Genomic DNA, 15,879 nt, shown 5'->3' on the forward strand with positions numbered 1-15,879 from the left:
ACTGATCGAGAAGAGACGTGTGGATTGTAAAGGGAAGGGGGAGGGGGGGGGAGATGGACTTATATACCTGACTGAGCAGAATCGCCGCGGCTATGTCACATGTGCGCTGCTGATTGACTCTGTCCGTGCTCTACAATCATCAAGGTATAGTACACCGAAACGCCAGACGTGCTCACTGCATGATGCCGCTTAACCAGAACGAACACGCTCAAACCCATATACATCGCTGATGCTGTCTCCTCTTGTACTCCAATCGTCCTTCAGTCTATGGTCCCCCTCTCGGCGGCTGTCGGTGCGCTGCCTGGTTCCAGATGTTCGCGTGGAGCCCAACATACCGTCCTACCTTTGGGTCATATACACCAATCACGTTCAGCGTCAAGCGCGCTTTGCTGCCGTACACCTCAATCAGGGCATGGACGCCGAACGCACCACGCGGCAGGTGATGAACGTGGCCCCTGTTCGCCTTCTGGAAGTCCTGTCGAAACTGTCCGAGGTCTAGCGTGAGCGCTTTGGGATCTGGAAGGGCGAAACCAAGGTCCTTTGCAGAGCCAGCTGCTGGTGAAGATGATTGCGCAGCTGGCTGCTGTGTGGCCGCAGGCCACGAAGCACCAAAAGGTGAAGCAGAGGCTGCGGTTGCTGGAGGCGCAGCGGGACTCGTAGGCCTCGAAGGGGTTCCGACTTGCTGCATCATTTGCTGGACTGTAAGGTGTTCGCTCTCTTCTGCCCATCCCATGTACACAGCAAAGTCATTCCATGATCGTTCCGCCTTCCTCTTTGTGTCTTCGTACAATGCGCCGGCGGCTGCGGTGGGATAGAGGACTTTGTTGAGTTGGTGGTGAAGGGCAGGTTCGACGTCTCGTGTGGTTTTGCGCCATTCTAGGGCTTCTGTCAATTCATAGCCTGGCCGTTCGTACTCGGGTGGAGGTCCGTCCGGAAACTTGAACTCGATCCAGACTCGACCCTTCTTGTGATCGACTTCTCCAATCTTTGCAACATATGCTGGTGTGCTGCATGCGGTGCGGACGAGATTCACGAGCTCCTGCCGTATTCTCTCTATCCTCGCCTTGTCTTGGCTGACTTTCTTGAACTCCTGCCATTCTGGGTCTGATCCCTTGTAGAAGGTCTTGGGCTTCAGTCGCGAGAATCCAGTGGGAAGAAACAGGATAGCGTCATCGTACTCTTCCTCATCCTCGTCTTCTTCGTCTCCGTCTTCGTCCTCATTTGCTTCTTCGTCGTCTACCTCCTCGAGAGTCCCGTCTTCCTTGCGAGCCTGTTTCTTCCAACGCCCTGGTTTCCGATGGTCTTGCACATCCTCCTCTTCTATTTCTACTTCAAGGCCGAGGTATTGTCCGAGTCCGTAGGTGGCTGTAGCAATAGCCACTGCGCCAACGAGTCGCTGTCTGCTGAGGAAGGGCCTTCGTATCCGTACACGGTGTATCGTTATGCTTTCGTGGCCATCACGTGCCGCGGACTGTACTATTCTCGAGCTGGGCACTCGGTTGAAGACTGAGAAGCTCCGCCGCAGCACTTGTGCCTTGAACATGGCGCCGATCTGCGGGGAGGCAGCAGGCGTTATGAGGGGTGAAAGGCGATGTGGTGAGACATGAGGCGTGCAGAGCAGTGGCAGCACTCGTCGAGTCGCGGCGATATGTAGTGTCCCTCTGTATCAATAAGTCATGCGGTGTGGTTCGTAGGGCTGCGATTGTAGATGGGGGACGGGGGATGGCGAATCACAGCAGGTGAACGCCTCTCAACGCACGGACTGAATCTTGGAAGCTGCGACCTTCGACACTGACGTTGTCTCGCCGCAGCACGCATCCCAACTCCATCCATTCCCGCCACGATGAAGCTATCCTGGGGTTTTGTCGCCTCCTCGCTGTACTGCGCCGCGGCAGCTGCAAAGAACGGCCACGTGTTTACCTTTGATGGAACCAAGAGCCACGCCGCGCCAGCGTCATCGCCCATCGACCCTGAAACAGCTCGATTGATCCTCGCCCAGAGACTCGGCCTGTCGCGATTCCACTCGATCAAGGACGCCGATGCCGAGGCAATCAAGAACATCAACACATACGGAGGGAGACAGCCGCAGCTGTTCGGAGAGGAGGCGGACACATCAAGGGCCCAGTTGCTCGTATGGCTAGAGGACGCCGATGAGAGCCTTGTGACAGGTGGGCAGCCGCCAGCGTGGTCTACGGACGAGGGCTAATATCTGCACAGAACTCCGCGACGTTTCCACTTCGTCGTTCGAGATGTCGAGCCCCCCGCCCCCAGCAGATAACGAGCGCCTCATTGAGGACTTCACAACACAGGCCGAGTCCCTGCCAAAGCATGCCGACCCCAAGGCAAAGACGTACTCTGCAAGCATCGACGCTGACGCTGCGTTGTCTGTGCTCAAGAAGACCACCCTCCACAACGAGTGCTTGACCGTCTTCCGCGCCGATAAGAACGACAACATCAAGAGCAACATCCTCCAGTACACCCTTCCCGGCCTCGCTCAGCGCGGTCTCGATATCACTGTCGTCACCATGCCGCCTTCTTCCGGCAACTCGAAGCGCCGCGTTGTCTCCCCCTACGGCACCTACGCCATGCCCTCCGCCATCGAAGCCCGCCGCAACCGCCAGAACCCCGAGGCACTCCTCTCCTTCACCCCCGAGCCTTCCACCTCCCCCAAGGCCGAGTACCCCGACCTCGAGGACTTCCCCGTTCACACTTCGTCCAAGAAGAGCAACGGCACCGTCCGCGGCATCCTGCCACCCTTCTTCAACTCCCTCGCCTCGTGCGAGAAGACCACGCTCAACTGCTCCGGCCACGGCGAGTGCAAGCTCCTGCACAAGGCTCAAGACAAGACCCAGCAGGACCGCTACGGCTGTGCTTGCTCGCCCACCATCGTTGGTAAGGGCAACAGCCGCAAGGTTACTAACTGGGGCGGCCCGGCGTGCCAGAAGAAGGACATCTCCACACCGTTCTGGTTGTTCGTTGGGACCGGCGTTACGCTGGCCTTCCTCGTCTCGACTATCATTGGGATGATGTACTCGGTTGGCAGCGAGGAGCTGCCGAGTGTCATTGGTGCTGGTGTTAGTGGGCCTGCGAGGAAGTAGATGATGTGATGCAGAGGAGATGCCGATGAGATGCAGAGGAGATGCAGATGAGATGAGATGAGATGCAGATGAGACGAAAGTCGGCGAGGATGAGCGAGATAGGAGGAACTGTATATCTGGTGCTTGACACTGCCATTTCATTAGACAGCGAAGGGAGCTTGTACGATGAGACTGGCTGTTTGGGTCAATATGGGTACGGCGCTGTAGCATTGCATTTTATTACATGAGCACAGAGTTGATCTTCATTTCCGAGAGTGATGAACGAGCTAAGACTCTGAGTTGAGATCGGCATGGTGAGTTGAAATCGGCATGGTGAGTTGAAATCGGCATGGCATTGAGTGAAGACGCATCTTCTCAATGCTGCCCATGAGTATCATACTGTGGCCCTGCCAACACCTCAACGCCAGTCATGCAATGCGCGTAATAAGCACCCTGCTTCCGTCGCCACAAAAAAACATGCTCCCCGTTCAATCCCTCGAGCTCGCAACCACGACATCAGCACGCGCTCATTTCTTCCCCTTCCGCTTCTTCTTCCCGCTCGGGCTCTCGACCATAACCGCATCTTCCCCCATCACACTCCCCGCTACGCTGGCCGCAGGCGTTCCCACAACGCTCCCTGTCCCTGCAACGCTGCCCTCGCGACTCCTGATCTTCTCCTCGTCCAGCTCCTTCATGAAGGAGCCCTGGATCTCGGCCCGGCGGCTGTTCCACCACTGTGATTCCTTGGGTGCTTTGGCGAGGATCTCGTCGAGACACTCGCGGATGTGGTTGTTCTGGGCCATTTCGGACGCGGATTGGAAGATGGACTGGCCCCAGTTGGGCGCGAATGCGTTGGCCTTTCGTTGTGTTAGCAGGGCACGTCCGATTGATGTTTGTGGTTTTGTGGCTTACCTCCTGCACAACATCCCTCAGCTCCTCCTCAATCTCCTTCTCCGCGCGCTCAAACCGCTTCCACAAATCATCGCCCACGCTGCCCCTCTGCAGCAGGACCTGGAGTGCCTGCTTCGCGTTCCTGATCTGCACAATGCGGTGGATGTCCTCGGTTGCGCGGCGCAGGAGTGCAGCTTTCAGGATGCTGTCCGGGACTTTTGGGTCTTCTTGGTGCAGCAGCGACAGGTAGATGTTGCGCTGGAGATGTTGCGGGAACCAGGGCTCGAGAGACGAGGCGGCGGCTGCTTGGCGCTTGCGGTACAGGGACAAGAAGACTGTGAGCGAGCCGATCATGATGAAGAGGTAGGCGACAGGGACCAGGAGCATGAGCCAGTCGACGGCGTCGAAGGGCCACATTTTGGCGGTGGGCTGCTGTGCAGGCTTTCTTCAATTATGGGTAATTAATCCGTGGATATTCTCCGAGGGTGAAAGGCCCCTGTGCAGACCGACTGGAGGCAAAGGAGCGACTATAGAAAGGGTCCGGACGGTGAGTGTGAATGTCTGGACAACTTTTGCTGTGAATGATGCCAGATGTTCGTTCACCAGGCGCGCTAACACTGCGGCGGGACATCCCTGTCGGTCGTGCCTGCCGCCCGGGCTTAATGACGACTAAGTTCCGCGAGCTTCGAACGCGCATGGTAGCGAGCACCATCACCTAACCACTTCCACCTCCTCTCCCTCTTAGCTATACCTTTATAGTCAGCCTCTTGCCCTCTGCTCAACTCCACACAGATACCGCACATCATGATCCTCCGGTTCGTGAGCAAAGAGGGTCAGTTCCGCCTCACTGTCGAGCCCACGACTACCTTCCCAGACATCCTGCCTCAGGTGGCGGAGAAACTGCCTAAGAATGTCGAACTCGCGAGTGTCGCTGTTAGCAACAAGCCCCAGGGAGGAGACGCCAGGAAGATTGCCTCGCTGAAGGGTGTGACCTTCCAGCAAGTTGGACTATCGTAGGTAGCTTGCTGCGTACCGCTACCAGAGCTAACATGCCCACAGACACGGCGCACAACTCTTCCTGAGCTTCGACGAGCAGTCTACGACACTGAACGGTACACCCGAAGCTCCAGCAGGAGCAGCTCGCCTGAATGGCAAAGCCGTCGAGCAGTCCGACATGCCCTCGGTGCCCCTCGGCGGCCCCACGCAGCTGATCAAGAACCCATGGGAAGTGGTGAAGCAATCACCGCTCGACGACCAGCTCGATAAGCTGGATGGCAAGATCCCACGCAAGCGCGATGTGAGAATGTGCACACACGGGCCGAAGGGCATGTGCGACTACTGCATGCCTCTAGAGCCCTACTCTGCAGAGTACCTCGCCGAGAAGAAGATCAAGCACTTGTCGTTCCACTCGTACCTACGCAAGGTCAACTCTGCAAAGAATAGGCCAGAGCTCGGAAGCTCGTACATCCCGCCGCTCAACGAACCATACTACCGCGTACGACCAGACTGCCCATCCGGCCACAAGCCGTTCCCAGAAGGCATCTGCACCAAGTGTCAACCCAGCGCGATTTCGCTAAAGCCACAAGAGTACCGCATGGTCGATCACGTCGAGTTCGCATCGATACAAGTCGTCGACGATCTGATCAACTTTTGGAGGAACACAGGGTGTCAGCGATTAGGCTTCTTGTACGGCCGGTACGAGGCGTACACCGAGGTGCCGCTGGGGACGAAGGCTGTCGTCGAGACCATCTACGAGCCGCCACAGGTCAACGAGCTGGACGGTATATCACTTGGCGACTGGGATAACGAGAAGGAGATCGATGAGATTGCTGCGCGGTGTGGGCTTCAGAGGGTCGGCGTGATATTCACAGATCTTCTGGATGCTGACAAGGGCGACGGTTCTGTCATCTGCAAACGTCACACCGACTCATACTTCCTGTCTTCCCTCGAGATCACGTTCGCAGCACGATACCAGGCGAGATATCCACGGCCATCGAAGTGGAGCGAGACGGGGCAGTTTGGATCGAACTTTGTGACTTGCGTCATCAGCGGCGATGCGGAAGGGCAAATTGGTATCTCGTCGTACCAGGCATCGAACTCAGCGGTAGAGATGGTGCGCGCAGACATCATCGAGCCATCAGCTGAGCCTTCGGTCATGTTGGTACAAGACGAGGCAGACAACGAGACTCTGAACCGATCACGATACATCCCCGAAGTCTTCTACAGACGGATAAACGAGCACGGCGCGAACGTGCAGGAGAACGCAAAGCCAGACTTCCCTGTCGAGTACCTGCTGCTCACACTTACACACGGTTTCCCCAAACAACCGAATCCTTTATTCACAGGCGGCAAATTCCCGATCGAGAACCGCGAAATCATGGGCGAGATGGCCGATGTGTCGACATTGAGCAAGTCGCTCAACGCGAAGGCGAATGGGCTTGCGCTCAACACTACGAGCGGCCTCAACGCTATCTCAAACTTCCACCTCCTTTGCTTTGTTCACAACCTAGGAATACTGTCGAAGGTACGTCAAACATTTCTACTAAACAAGGTCGTGTACTGACGCATGCTACAGGATGAAGAATCTCTCCTCTTTAAGGTTGCATCGACACACGACACATCAGAAGGCTCAGCACTCCAGCACACAGGAGGCTGGGCAACGTTATTAACGATTCTAAAAGAAAGTGGTGAGCGCCCCCCTAAACGATCTCATTACACCTCGCATCCGTCTTCTTCTGCTTCGCATTCCGCCAGTTGGGGGGCGGCTCATCGCAACATTGCGCGACAGCCCTCCAATGGCTCCGACTCCGATTCTGTACAGCTGGCTAAGAGGCTCAAGGCTAGTAGCTTGAGGGGAAAGTAGAAACTTCCCTGATGGTTAGGCCTTTGGTGTGTAGGTCCGATCGATCGAACGTGTGCATGTATTGTGGGGTGGACGGGTTGACATTGCGGGCATGCATGGATTGGCGTCATGGGGAAGCTCTTCGACGAGCAGTTAGCATGCTAGACCTTCACAAACAAGGAACGAAACATCTCTGACTTCGAGCGCCTGACCTGTCGTTGTGATGCTGTCATTGGCGGACCGTGCGCCTGCTTGAACGTGAGAACGCGCTTGCTAGTCGCGTCGCGTGTTCCACTTTAGCTCTGTCTGCTCGTCCCCGCAACATCTCAATCACACAACACAGGATTGCACAAGATGGCGGACTTCTTCAATTTAAAAGCGCGGCAACAAGCTGCTGCTCAAGCCAGCTCTTCAAAAGCTCCCAGCACAAAGCAACAGCCTGACCGCCTGCAACCATGGGTCGAGAAATAGTACAGCATTCATCGTCCCATCTGCGCATAACAAAAGCTAACAATTTCGCAGCCGTCCAAAGACACTCTCAGAAGTCACGGCACAAGACAATACCATCCAAATCCTCTCGCGCACCCTCCAATCTTCCAACCTTCCACACATGCTCTTCTACGGCCCGCCAGGCACAGGCAAAACATCCACAATTCTCGCCCTCGCAAAACAGCTCTACGGCCCCGAACTCATGAAGTCGCGCGTCCTCGAACTCAACGCCTCCGATGAGCGCGGCATTAGCATCGTGCGTCAGAAAGTCAAAGACTTTGCGCGCCAGCAGCTCAGTTCCGCACCCACATACAACGTCATGACGGAAGACGAGCATGGTGGCGAAGGCAAGATGGTGCGGTATAGGGACAAGTACCCCTGTCCGCCGTTCAAGATCATTGTCCTGGATGAGGCGGATAGTATGACACAGGATGCGCAGTCTGCGCTGAGACGAACGATGGAGACGTATAGTAAGATGACAAGGTTCTGTCTTGTGTGTAACTACGTTACGCGCATTATTGATCCGCTTGCGTCGAGATGCAGTAAGTTCCGCTTCAAGAGCTTGGATCAAGGAAACGCTGTGAAGCGTGTGGAGGACATCGCGAGGTTAGAAGGGGTGCCACTCGATCAGGGCGTCAGCGAGGAGTTGGTGCGGGTCGCAGATGGCGATCTGAGGAAAGCCATCACATTCTTGCAGTCTGCAGCGAGACTGGTGAGCGCTACACAGACTACCAAGGAGTCAAGTCGGAAAGGCAAGCCCGTGATCGACGGCGACGAGATGGATGTCGACTCCGGCACCACTCTTGTGGACAAGAATACCGTCTCTCTGCAGTCTATTGCGGAAATTGCAGGCGTGATTCCCGCGACTACGCTCAACACATTCTCGGACTCGCTGTTTCCCAAGAGCTCAAGTCGGAGCATACGGTATAATGAGATCGCAAAGGTGGTGGAGAATATGATTGCAGAGGGGTGGAGCGCAAGTCAGACTGTTGGACAGCTGTATGAGCAGGTCATGTTTGATGAGAGGGTGGAAGATATTAAGAAGGTGCGCTTGGCTGGCGTGTTCAGCGAGACAGACAAGAGGCTCGTGGACGGTGGAGATGAGCATCTCGCGGTCCTGGATCTGGGCGTTAGGGTTGCGGATGTACTGTGCGGCGCCTGAGGAAAGGTTGTCCAAGCGCCTGGGGGCCACGAGTTTGAACGAGGTACAAAGATGCATTATACCATATGTTTCGATTCACGTGGATTGTTTGCATCTGCAGAAGCGACCTCATGTCAGCAAAATTCTACCTTCTCTTCTTCTTATCTTCTTCCTGATCTTCCGATCTCCCTTGCTAAGATTCACCCACAATATGCCACACAGCGACTCCAGCAGCTCTACTACGTCATGCTACAGCGGAGAGAGCTGGCGTGTTACTGACAGAACTCTTCGCCGCTCTGTGAAGGATCCAAACAGTAAGGACGCGCGCATTGAGGCAAATTTTCCACCGCCTCTCAGTTGATAACCAGCTTCTGAAGATGGAGAATGAGAGATTGAGAGGGGCAGTCAAGGCCAAGAAGAAGCAGGGCAAGGAGGGCAAAGCTCTGCTTCTAATTCAGCGGAAGGAAAGTTGTTCTAAGACTCAGTGGTGGTCTCCGAGTAAGGTGCAGGAAGCTCGCTTTTGTCAGCGCGTATTTGCAATAGAAGAAGAAGCAGAGAAATTCAAAAAGGTGAATGCCAAGAAGCTGAAGGAGTCAACCCAACTACTCCAACAAAAGCTTGAGCAAGAGAAGCGTGAGAAGCGAGCGAGAGAGAAGGAAGAGCGTGACCGGAGGAAGCCTCAAGAGTACAAAGTGATTGAGGAATGCAAGGCTCAAAGAGAGCGTGATAGGCAAGCTCACGACGCTGTAAAAGCTGTATAATTATCTCACAAGAGCAAGCGCAAGGCTTCAGAGCCTCCAGCAGTAAAGAAGACGAAGAAGTGTGCTGCTGTGGGTGCTGTGGGTAGTCCTTCTGCCGCAGAGCCAGTTCCGGCGGCCCCAGTCAATACCACACGCAGCGGCTGCACCTCCACACTTCCGCAAAGGTTTATATGAGCAAAGTTTGTCGTATAGGCCCATAGAACACTCCACTAAAAAATCTCGTGATAATTGGTTTTGTATGTGGCTCTACAGCCTCATTTTTGCGTGGTGCGGATGTTGGCCATCGCATGCATTCGGCAAACGCGCGCATCCCGTGCATGGACACAGTACCTCCCACCAACAACGGCGCCTTCCTTTCCCGAGCACCGTGCCGCATAGACTCTCTGCATTGACCCAATGATCTCGAAGACCGCACATGGGATTCCTCGGCCCAAGACGAACAAAGCCACATCTATGGTACCATTTCTCGCACCGTTGATGCTCTACCAGGATGGGGTTGATACCCGTGGGGTAAGGGCCGCAGCTCCACCTCGCGACGCTCGGTGCAGGGCTTCCCCGCGGAAAAGCTAACCGCATGGAGAAGATACCTAGGCAATTTGTCTGGCGTGACGCGCACATGCAGGTACGAGACGGTGTGCCATGTGAACGAAGGCATGGCACGAGGGGCTTGGAGCTGGGCGACACATGTGGGGAGATACTTAAAAGCTTCACGGTCCTGTTGCAATGCTATTCTGGGTTGAGGTAACAGATACGTATTTGAGTACCCCACCCACACTCGAGAACTACATTGTATAACACCACATCACCACTACGAACATAACAAATTCGTGAAAAGAACAGACAGAGCACGATACAGTCACAATGGCCGCCCCAGCATCTGTCAACGTCAAGAACCTCCAAGGAAAATGGGTCATGGTACATCAAACCCACCATCACCTGCCCGTACCCCCACTAAGTCACCATCCCAGAACAAGAGCCTCTCTGACGCCTTCGACCCCGTCCTCGCCCTTCAAGGCGTCGGCTGGTTGACCCGCAAAGCCCTGGGCGCCGCAACAGTAACCCAGCATCTCAAGCACCACACCGCCGAAGACGGCACATCAGCCCAGATCGACATCGACCAGCTCATCTCTGGTGGTCTCAAGGGCAGCTCTGAGAAGCGCACACTCGACTGGCAATGGCGCGGACACTCCGACTGGCTCTTCGGCACGCTCAAAGGTCGCTCGCGGTACACCACACTCGCTGCCGTACTCGAGGAGGCGAAGGGCAAAGGCGTCACAGAGGAGGATGCAAAGTATCTCACCGAGGGATGGCTCAAGGAGATTGAAGAGGGCGAGGTGATTGAGAGTTTTGTGGATAACGAGGGGAACAAGTGGACGGGGTGGCAGATCTGGGGCTTTGCAGATATTGGAGGCGAGAGGAAGTTTGTGAGACGCGTTGTGGTGAGGAAGTCGGATAAGGATGAGGTGAAGAGGGTGAGGCTTGTGTATGATTTTGCTGGTGAGTTGGCGTAGGTGTGAGTACCTCCTATTTCGTACCTTCCGTCAAAGTCGAGATTGCTGTTCATCATGTGCATCAGGTTTGCGAGTTCTATTTTTTGACTCTGGTCACAATGAAGTTGCGCATCAATTCCTTAAACCATGCTGTTTGAAACATGGGAAACACGGTCCTGTCACGGAACGCAAGACTTGGTGTAGCGCCAAACATGCATGGATTCTCCAACCACGAACTTAAACATCAGGGGTAAACTCGAACACCAACCTCACAAATATGGCTTCAAGTTCTTGGCCTTGACACCTAGCTCAAGTGACAGTTTTGAAGGTTCAGCAAGGACTCTGATCTATCTCCCTCGCAACCTTGGGCTTGCCATGGGTATCGTTGTCCTCGTTGAGCGCTGCCACCTTCCCTTCTACCTTCCGTTCCAACTTTTACTCACTCTATGTGTCAATGCGCAGTGCGCTGATCAATTCTTTTCGGACTTCTTCTAACCATCTTGTCAAACATTCTGCACCTGTCACTCCGTGGTTGCACGATCGTTCATCAAACGCCCCACAACGACTGGTCGAAACGCTACACTTGTACCGTCTCAGTCCCCATCAGACGCTTTGCGACAGGTACCAGTGGTCTTATAGCCTGGATGGGCACGCAGGAACCCGGCTTGGACATCCAACCAATTCTTTGTTATTACCTCTGTGTAAGTGACTACGACAAAAAGGCCATTATTCGGCTGGGTTGGGAAATTGAATCCTCAGCTGGTTTTGCATACGCTTTCAGCTTGTTCGGCGGAAAAAGGGTTCTGAACTCATCTTCGCCTTCACCGTCTCCACTTTTCGTGGGTACCTGCCTACGACAGTTGCGCTTGCCTTGTTTGTCAACAACAGCAACGACACGACGCACCTCGCGCACGAGCATTCAACACGCCACACGATAGCACAATACCACGCTTACCACGCTTACCACGCTTACCACGACATCAACATCGCAAACATGAAATCAACAGCTATTCTTTCCCTCAGCGCCCAAGCTGCCACCACCATGGCCACCGCACACCCCAACATCCATGCCGTTGCGGACCTCATCGCACGCGCCATCGACCCAGCGACCATCGACCCAACCAAGCTCTCCGTCCTCTCCGTCCTCAAGACAGCAATGCCCACCGGCACCGGCACCGACATTGTCTTGCCTACCGGTGATGTGGCCCCGCAGTGGTACAAGGATCTGCCTGCGGATGTCATGGTGCTGCTGGCGCAGATGTATCCCGCGACTCCTACTGTGGCAGTTGCGATGAGTCAGACTACGAATGCGAGTTTGAATGGGACTGAGATTGCGGTGCAGAAGACAGCAAGTGTGTCTGAGAGCCAGACGACGCTCACCAGAACGCTGGAACTCGTACCCACATCCACGGCGGCCGCCAACAAGACACTCTCGACAGGCTCACCAAGCGACAACTCAACGAATGTCACACTTTCTACTGGAGCGCCGAGTCCGACGCAGTCCGTTTTCTCGATTGGTGCTAAGAATACTGTTGGGACGGGGAAGTGGTCGGTTGTGATGGGGTTGGGTGTTGCTGCGGTGTTCTGCTTCTTTGCCTAGATGGTTGTGGGTAATCTCGTTGTCTACGGAGTACGGGACGCGCAGAGATATGGTGCTGAGAAGGGTGGGGCATTGGAGAGAGTGATTGCGCTGCGCGCAGTGTTGGCATAATTTCATGGATGCTGGGTTTTCAGAGGGTTTTCTTATATCATTGTGTATTTGTAAGAGTGAAGACGAGTCGATGACATAACGATGGAATCTCGTTGAGCGCAGTCGTATGCAGGGCATCGTCGACGAAAGGAGTTGGAGTATGGTGTATATAGCTTTTCTTCGAGATATCCCAAATGTTTGTTTACTTTGGATATCTAGCCAATCTCATCACTCTCTTGCATGTCTTTGTTCCCTTGGTCTCGTCTCATAAGTTTCTGAATCGGGCCAACCCTTCCACTCAAGTGTCAGCGTAGTGCAAGAGCCTTTGTACCCAGTTCGTAGCACTTCAAGAAGGGCAAACGTTCCAGCCGAGATGAGACAAAGAAATTACGTCTCACCAACAGCACGGGACAGCATCGTACAACTATCAATCGACCACAGTAAAGAAGACCACTTCGCTGGTTGTCGCATCTACATCAAGAAACGAACATCAACGAAGAGCCCATCGCCGGACTTCATCAACGACTGATCGCCTTCTGTCAACGCAATGATGACATCCACCCCCTTAATTCTCACCCTCACCGTCCTAACCGCAGCAATCCTCGGCCTCCTCATCCTCTGGGTATTCATCAGCTACACCAAAGACCGGCGCGCCCGCCACACCCGAACCCACTTGCACACCCAATCCCCTCTCCAACTCGACCAACAAGCTACATGCGCGGCTGAAAACTACGAGAGCCGCGTGCACCTCCACTGCACATACCAGCCGTCCGGTACACCGCACGGCGCGGGCCATGATGGAAGGGTTGAGTTGCAACATGTAAAGGACCTGAGAAGAGGGAATGAGAGGGAGGGAGATGGGGAGGCGGATAAGGCGGAGGTTTGGCTGAAGAGGGGGGCTAGTAGGGACGATCTGAGGAAAGTATCTGAAGAAGAGAATGGTTCACTTGGTACGAGGACAGTGAGGGTTTGGGGGAGAGAAGGGGATGTTGGGGTTTGGGATATGACTGGTGGGAGGCCGAAGGGGTAGATTGTGGAAGGCTGTGGAAAGACTCGATGGACACCGGTGTTGGAGTGATTGGAATCTTTGTCGATGATCTGTTCGTAGGAAGTGAAACGAGGTCGGTTGTAGCGAGTATGGCAAGTCGACATGGCTGAGTTGTGGTTGACGAATCCGATTGGTAGAGCAGGTGCGAAGGCGAACACAAGAGTGTGCGAGGCAGCAACCTCTGTACATCTTTCAGGCAACGACCAAGGGTTTTGCAGCACAGTTCCCGGAAGAGGCTAGTTAGCACCTGGGCATAATCTCCCCTTTACATATCATCTTCAACGCACACTCTCTCAATTCACGCTCAAATCCTACCTTCTCTGACTATGGCTTCGAGTTTCGATCGTGATGACACAGTCGCTGCCGTTCGAGATTACTACCACTTCCTCGCCAAGATGTACCTTGCTGAAGACCGTATTATGGAGCCACCACCAGGCGGCTGGCCGAACATCACCCCAGAAACCATGCGACCTCTGGAAAAGACTGACGAGGTGGTCAACTTGTTGCGCCATTTCCCTTACATCAGAAGCAACGACATAGACATAGTTCAAATTGTGCCGTACGGGGAGACTGCTGTTTAGCCGGAATACGCAAATCTCGAGTGTGTTGGTCTGTACGGACGGCGATGATGGAGGTGGAGAGGTGTGGGCAGGAGGAGTACCTCCATATTGTGTTGGACTGACTATCGCTGCCCGCGACGACGTCATTTGCTTCTGGACACCTTTCGAGGCTGCATCTGGTGGATGGAGTGTCCCCACGAGATTGCGTAGGCTCGAGCTTTGACAACTCCAACCACCCAAGAAGAAAGAGACGAGGCAAATGTACCCGTGATAGTTGAAGACGACGGGTTTGGTATCGAGTTGGATGACGAACAGACGTCTGATAAGGAAGACAACGAGTCCCGTACCTCTGGTGAAGAAAGTCTGCCCACGTCCGATGACGAAGCGCAAGGAGGCTCTGATGACCAAGTCGACGACGATGAGGAACAGTTAGGAGAGGAAGAGGAAGATCTCGGACCGGAATGGATACAAGGCTTCTGGTTCCCTCAATGGGGTATTCCCGAATTCTTCGAGAAGATGAAGAAGCATTATCGACAACTCGACTTCGTTCCAAGGAACTCAAAGGAAGTTCTTGAAGGCTGGCCGCGTGATAGCAAGGAGCCCATGCTTGTGGGTTTGCTCAAGCCTATTTATCGCAAACATGGCTGGCCTAATCTGGAACAATATCGAAAGGAGGAGTGTATGAAGGAGATTGAAGAGGCTTTACGTAAGGCTGGCTCTGGCCGGTACAGTTACGAATCAGATTCTTGATCTTGTCGTTCATTGTTAAACGAGCTGTTGGATATGTCAAAAGTCGCTGAGAGTATATTGTGACCAACCTTTCCAACAGTTCAGACGCTCGGACAGAGCAACGTCGCCAGTGCCGAATGCTGTGTGCGGCTGAGTCATGACTACGGACGTTTCTTTACAGCCATCAGAACCATCGCTCTGGATGCACTTACACTGCATATCCTCTTGACACTCCCAAAAGAGCTCCATATTGCCAAAGTATAGAATGCGAGGGACCAGAACTCGTTCTTGAAATGCCTATGCTCTAGACAAGAGGGGAAATTCCTCAGGTAGATCTGCCTTTTCGGGGTACGGTGAGCCCCAGGCACTAATGACCTTATGTTAGATATCAGCACGTACAAACAGATGGTCCGTAATGCCGTTGCAGGTCAACTTCCTCTGTACAAGTTTGTGGCCAGGCTGACATAATCCACCGTCGCCAGAAGCTGCACTGGCTGCTGATAATGTCAGGCACGAATCTGCATACACGCTCGCCATAGTGGGTGATTCTCGGCACCAGTCGTCTTGATCATCTTGTATGATACACAAGGCATCGATCCAAAGATAGCGAACTCCAAGCCATCGAGTGAAATTGACCGCATGCTGAAATGTTTTGGGAAGATCGGAAAACTGTATCCGTAGTTTGTGCTCGTCAGCGTTCCTCGTCGTCGTTTTCAGTGCGCAACCACTTGAACCCCAGCAGTGTGAAAGGCAGATATACCGTCCAGTGTATAGAGCAGTCGGCTCAAGGAGACAGATATCCTCATCGGCGTTTTCATGGGTGCCAAGGTCCAAGATACGATTAGGCAACACTCGAGTAGGTGCATCGCCGGCATCACAACAGCTCGTATGGTTCTCGCAGCATTCTGCCAGCCACTTACGAGCTTTTGACCGTGAGCCAGAGATAACCCATCTTGCTTCAAAGGCAGCGCGGGTGTGATGTGAACATACCCTAGCAAGTACGTATTTCCGTCAGAGCTGAAGAGATTGATAGCTGGCGTGTCGTGCATGCCAATTCCGTTCGTGGTGTGATGACAGCCCTCACAATCATGCGAATACGACAGGATGATCTCGCCGGATTGGCCGAAGGCACCATCATGAGGGTCAAGCATGACCAGTGTT

At 54.1% G+C, this 15,879-nt stretch overlaps 8 protein-coding genes across 8 annotated transcripts; 5 read left to right on the plus strand and 3 right to left on the minus strand.

The window, feature by feature from the left end:
* Window positions 1–45: 45 nt before the first annotated feature.
* Window positions 46–1,694, minus strand: BU25DRAFT_410424 (uncharacterized protein). Its single transcript, XM_033706285.1, has one exon. The coding sequence runs from the start codon at window positions 1,541–1,543 to the stop codon at window positions 266–268; it is 1,278 nt and encodes a 425-aa protein (XP_033561959.1). The 5' UTR covers window positions 1,544–1,694; the 3' UTR covers window positions 46–265.
* Window positions 1,695–1,784: 90 nt separating this feature from the next.
* On the plus strand, window positions 1,785–3,331 carry BU25DRAFT_410425 (uncharacterized protein). Its single transcript, XM_033706286.1, has 2 exons — window positions 1,785–2,168; window positions 2,218–3,331. Exons 1-2 carry the CDS (start codon window positions 1,844–1,846, stop codon window positions 3,096–3,098), a joined length of 1,206 nt encoding a protein of 401 aa, XP_033561960.1. The 5' UTR covers window positions 1,785–1,843; the 3' UTR covers window positions 3,099–3,331.
* On the minus strand, window positions 3,330–4,544 carry BU25DRAFT_410426 (uncharacterized protein). Its single transcript, XM_033706287.1, has 2 exons — window positions 3,990–4,544; window positions 3,330–3,934 (listed from the first exon to the last, which is right to left on the minus strand). The coding sequence occupies exons 1-2, from the start codon at window positions 4,383–4,385 to the stop codon at window positions 3,605–3,607; spliced, it is 726 nt and encodes a 241-aa protein (XP_033561961.1). The 5' UTR covers window positions 4,386–4,544; the 3' UTR covers window positions 3,330–3,604.
* Window positions 4,545–4,677: 133 nt separating this feature from the next.
* BU25DRAFT_448266 (NPL4-domain-containing protein) lies at window positions 4,678–8,592 on the plus strand. The gene is made up of 5 exons (XM_033709593.1): window positions 4,678–4,981; window positions 5,028–6,492; window positions 6,544–6,655; window positions 7,154–7,280; window positions 7,333–8,592. Exons 1-5 carry the CDS (start codon window positions 4,773–4,775, stop codon window positions 8,459–8,461), a joined length of 3,042 nt encoding a protein of 1,013 aa, XP_033561962.1. The 5' UTR covers window positions 4,678–4,772; the 3' UTR covers window positions 8,462–8,592.
* Window positions 8,593–9,857: 1,265 nt separating this feature from the next.
* Window positions 9,858–10,810, plus strand: BU25DRAFT_44000 (uncharacterized protein). Its single transcript, XM_033709144.1, has 2 exons — window positions 9,858–10,116; window positions 10,170–10,810. Exons 1-2 carry the CDS (start codon window positions 10,063–10,065, stop codon window positions 10,710–10,712), a joined length of 597 nt encoding a protein of 198 aa, XP_033561963.1. The 5' UTR covers window positions 9,858–10,062; the 3' UTR covers window positions 10,713–10,810.
* Window positions 10,811–11,733: 923 nt separating this feature from the next.
* BU25DRAFT_458185 (uncharacterized protein) lies at window positions 11,734–12,291 on the plus strand (the record flags this gene model as incomplete). Its single annotated transcript, XM_033710182.1, has 1 exon — window positions 11,734–12,291. The coding sequence occupies one exon, from the start codon at window positions 11,734–11,736 to the stop codon at window positions 12,289–12,291; it is 558 nt and encodes a 185-aa protein (XP_033561964.1).
* A 640-nt stretch (window positions 12,292–12,931) lies between these two features.
* On the plus strand, window positions 12,932–14,739 carry BU25DRAFT_467792 (uncharacterized protein; the record flags this gene model as incomplete). Its single annotated transcript, XM_033710723.1, has 4 exons — window positions 12,932–13,407; window positions 13,767–13,920; window positions 13,976–14,195; window positions 14,264–14,739. The coding sequence occupies 4 exons, from the start codon at window positions 12,932–12,934 to the stop codon at window positions 14,737–14,739; spliced, it is 1,326 nt and encodes a 441-aa protein (XP_033561965.1).
* Window positions 14,740–15,204: 465 nt separating this feature from the next.
* On the minus strand, window positions 15,205–15,642 carry BU25DRAFT_302552 (uncharacterized protein; the record flags this gene model as incomplete). Its single annotated transcript, XM_033702011.1, has 1 exon — window positions 15,205–15,642. A coding segment is annotated over one exon (438 nt), but the record flags the coding sequence as incomplete, so codon positions are not given.
* Between the last annotated feature and the right edge of the window lie 237 nt (window positions 15,643–15,879).

Source organism: Macroventuria anomochaeta, assembly GCF_010093625.1.
Source record: "Macroventuria anomochaeta strain CBS 525.71 unplaced genomic scaffold BU25scaffold_15, whole genome shotgun sequence".
Lineage (NCBI taxonomy): Eukaryota > Fungi > Ascomycota > Dothideomycetes > Pleosporales > Didymellaceae > Macroventuria > Macroventuria anomochaeta.

Coding starts and splice junctions, on each gene's coding strand:
- BU25DRAFT_410424 (XM_033706285.1), bottom strand. CDS start 1,543: ATGTTCAAGGCACAAGTGCTGCGGCGGAGCTTCTCAGTCTTCAACCGA.
- BU25DRAFT_410425 (XM_033706286.1), top strand. CDS start 1,844: ATGAAGCTATCCTGGGGTTTTGTCGCCTCCTCGCTGTACTGCGCCGCG. Junction 2,169..2,217: donor CGATGAGAGCCTTGTGACAG/GTGGGCAGCCGC, acceptor ATATCTGCACAG/AACTCCGCGACGTTTCCACT.
- BU25DRAFT_410426 (XM_033706287.1), bottom strand. CDS start 4,385: ATGTGGCCCTTCGACGCCGTCGACTGGCTCATGCTCCTGGTCCCTGTC. Junction 3,935..3,989: donor TGAGGGATGTTGTGCAGGAG/GTAAGCCACAAA, acceptor ACACAACGAAAG/GCCAACGCATTCGCGCCCAA.
- BU25DRAFT_448266 (XM_033709593.1), top strand. CDS start 4,773: ATGATCCTCCGGTTCGTGAGCAAAGAGGGTCAGTTCCGCCTCACTGTC. Junction 6,493..6,543: donor ACCTAGGAATACTGTCGAAG/GTACGTCAAACA, acceptor CGCATGCTACAG/GATGAAGAATCTCTCCTCTT. Junction 6,656..7,153: donor AACGATTCTAAAAGAAAGTG/GTGAGCGCCCCC, acceptor CACACAACACAG/GATTGCACAAGATGGCGGAC.
- BU25DRAFT_44000 (XM_033709144.1), top strand. CDS start 10,063: ATGGCCGCCCCAGCATCTGTCAACGTCAAGAACCTCCAAGGAAAATGG. Junction 10,117..10,169: donor TCCAAGGAAAATGGGTCATG/GTACATCAAACC, acceptor TCACCATCCCAG/AACAAGAGCCTCTCTGACGC.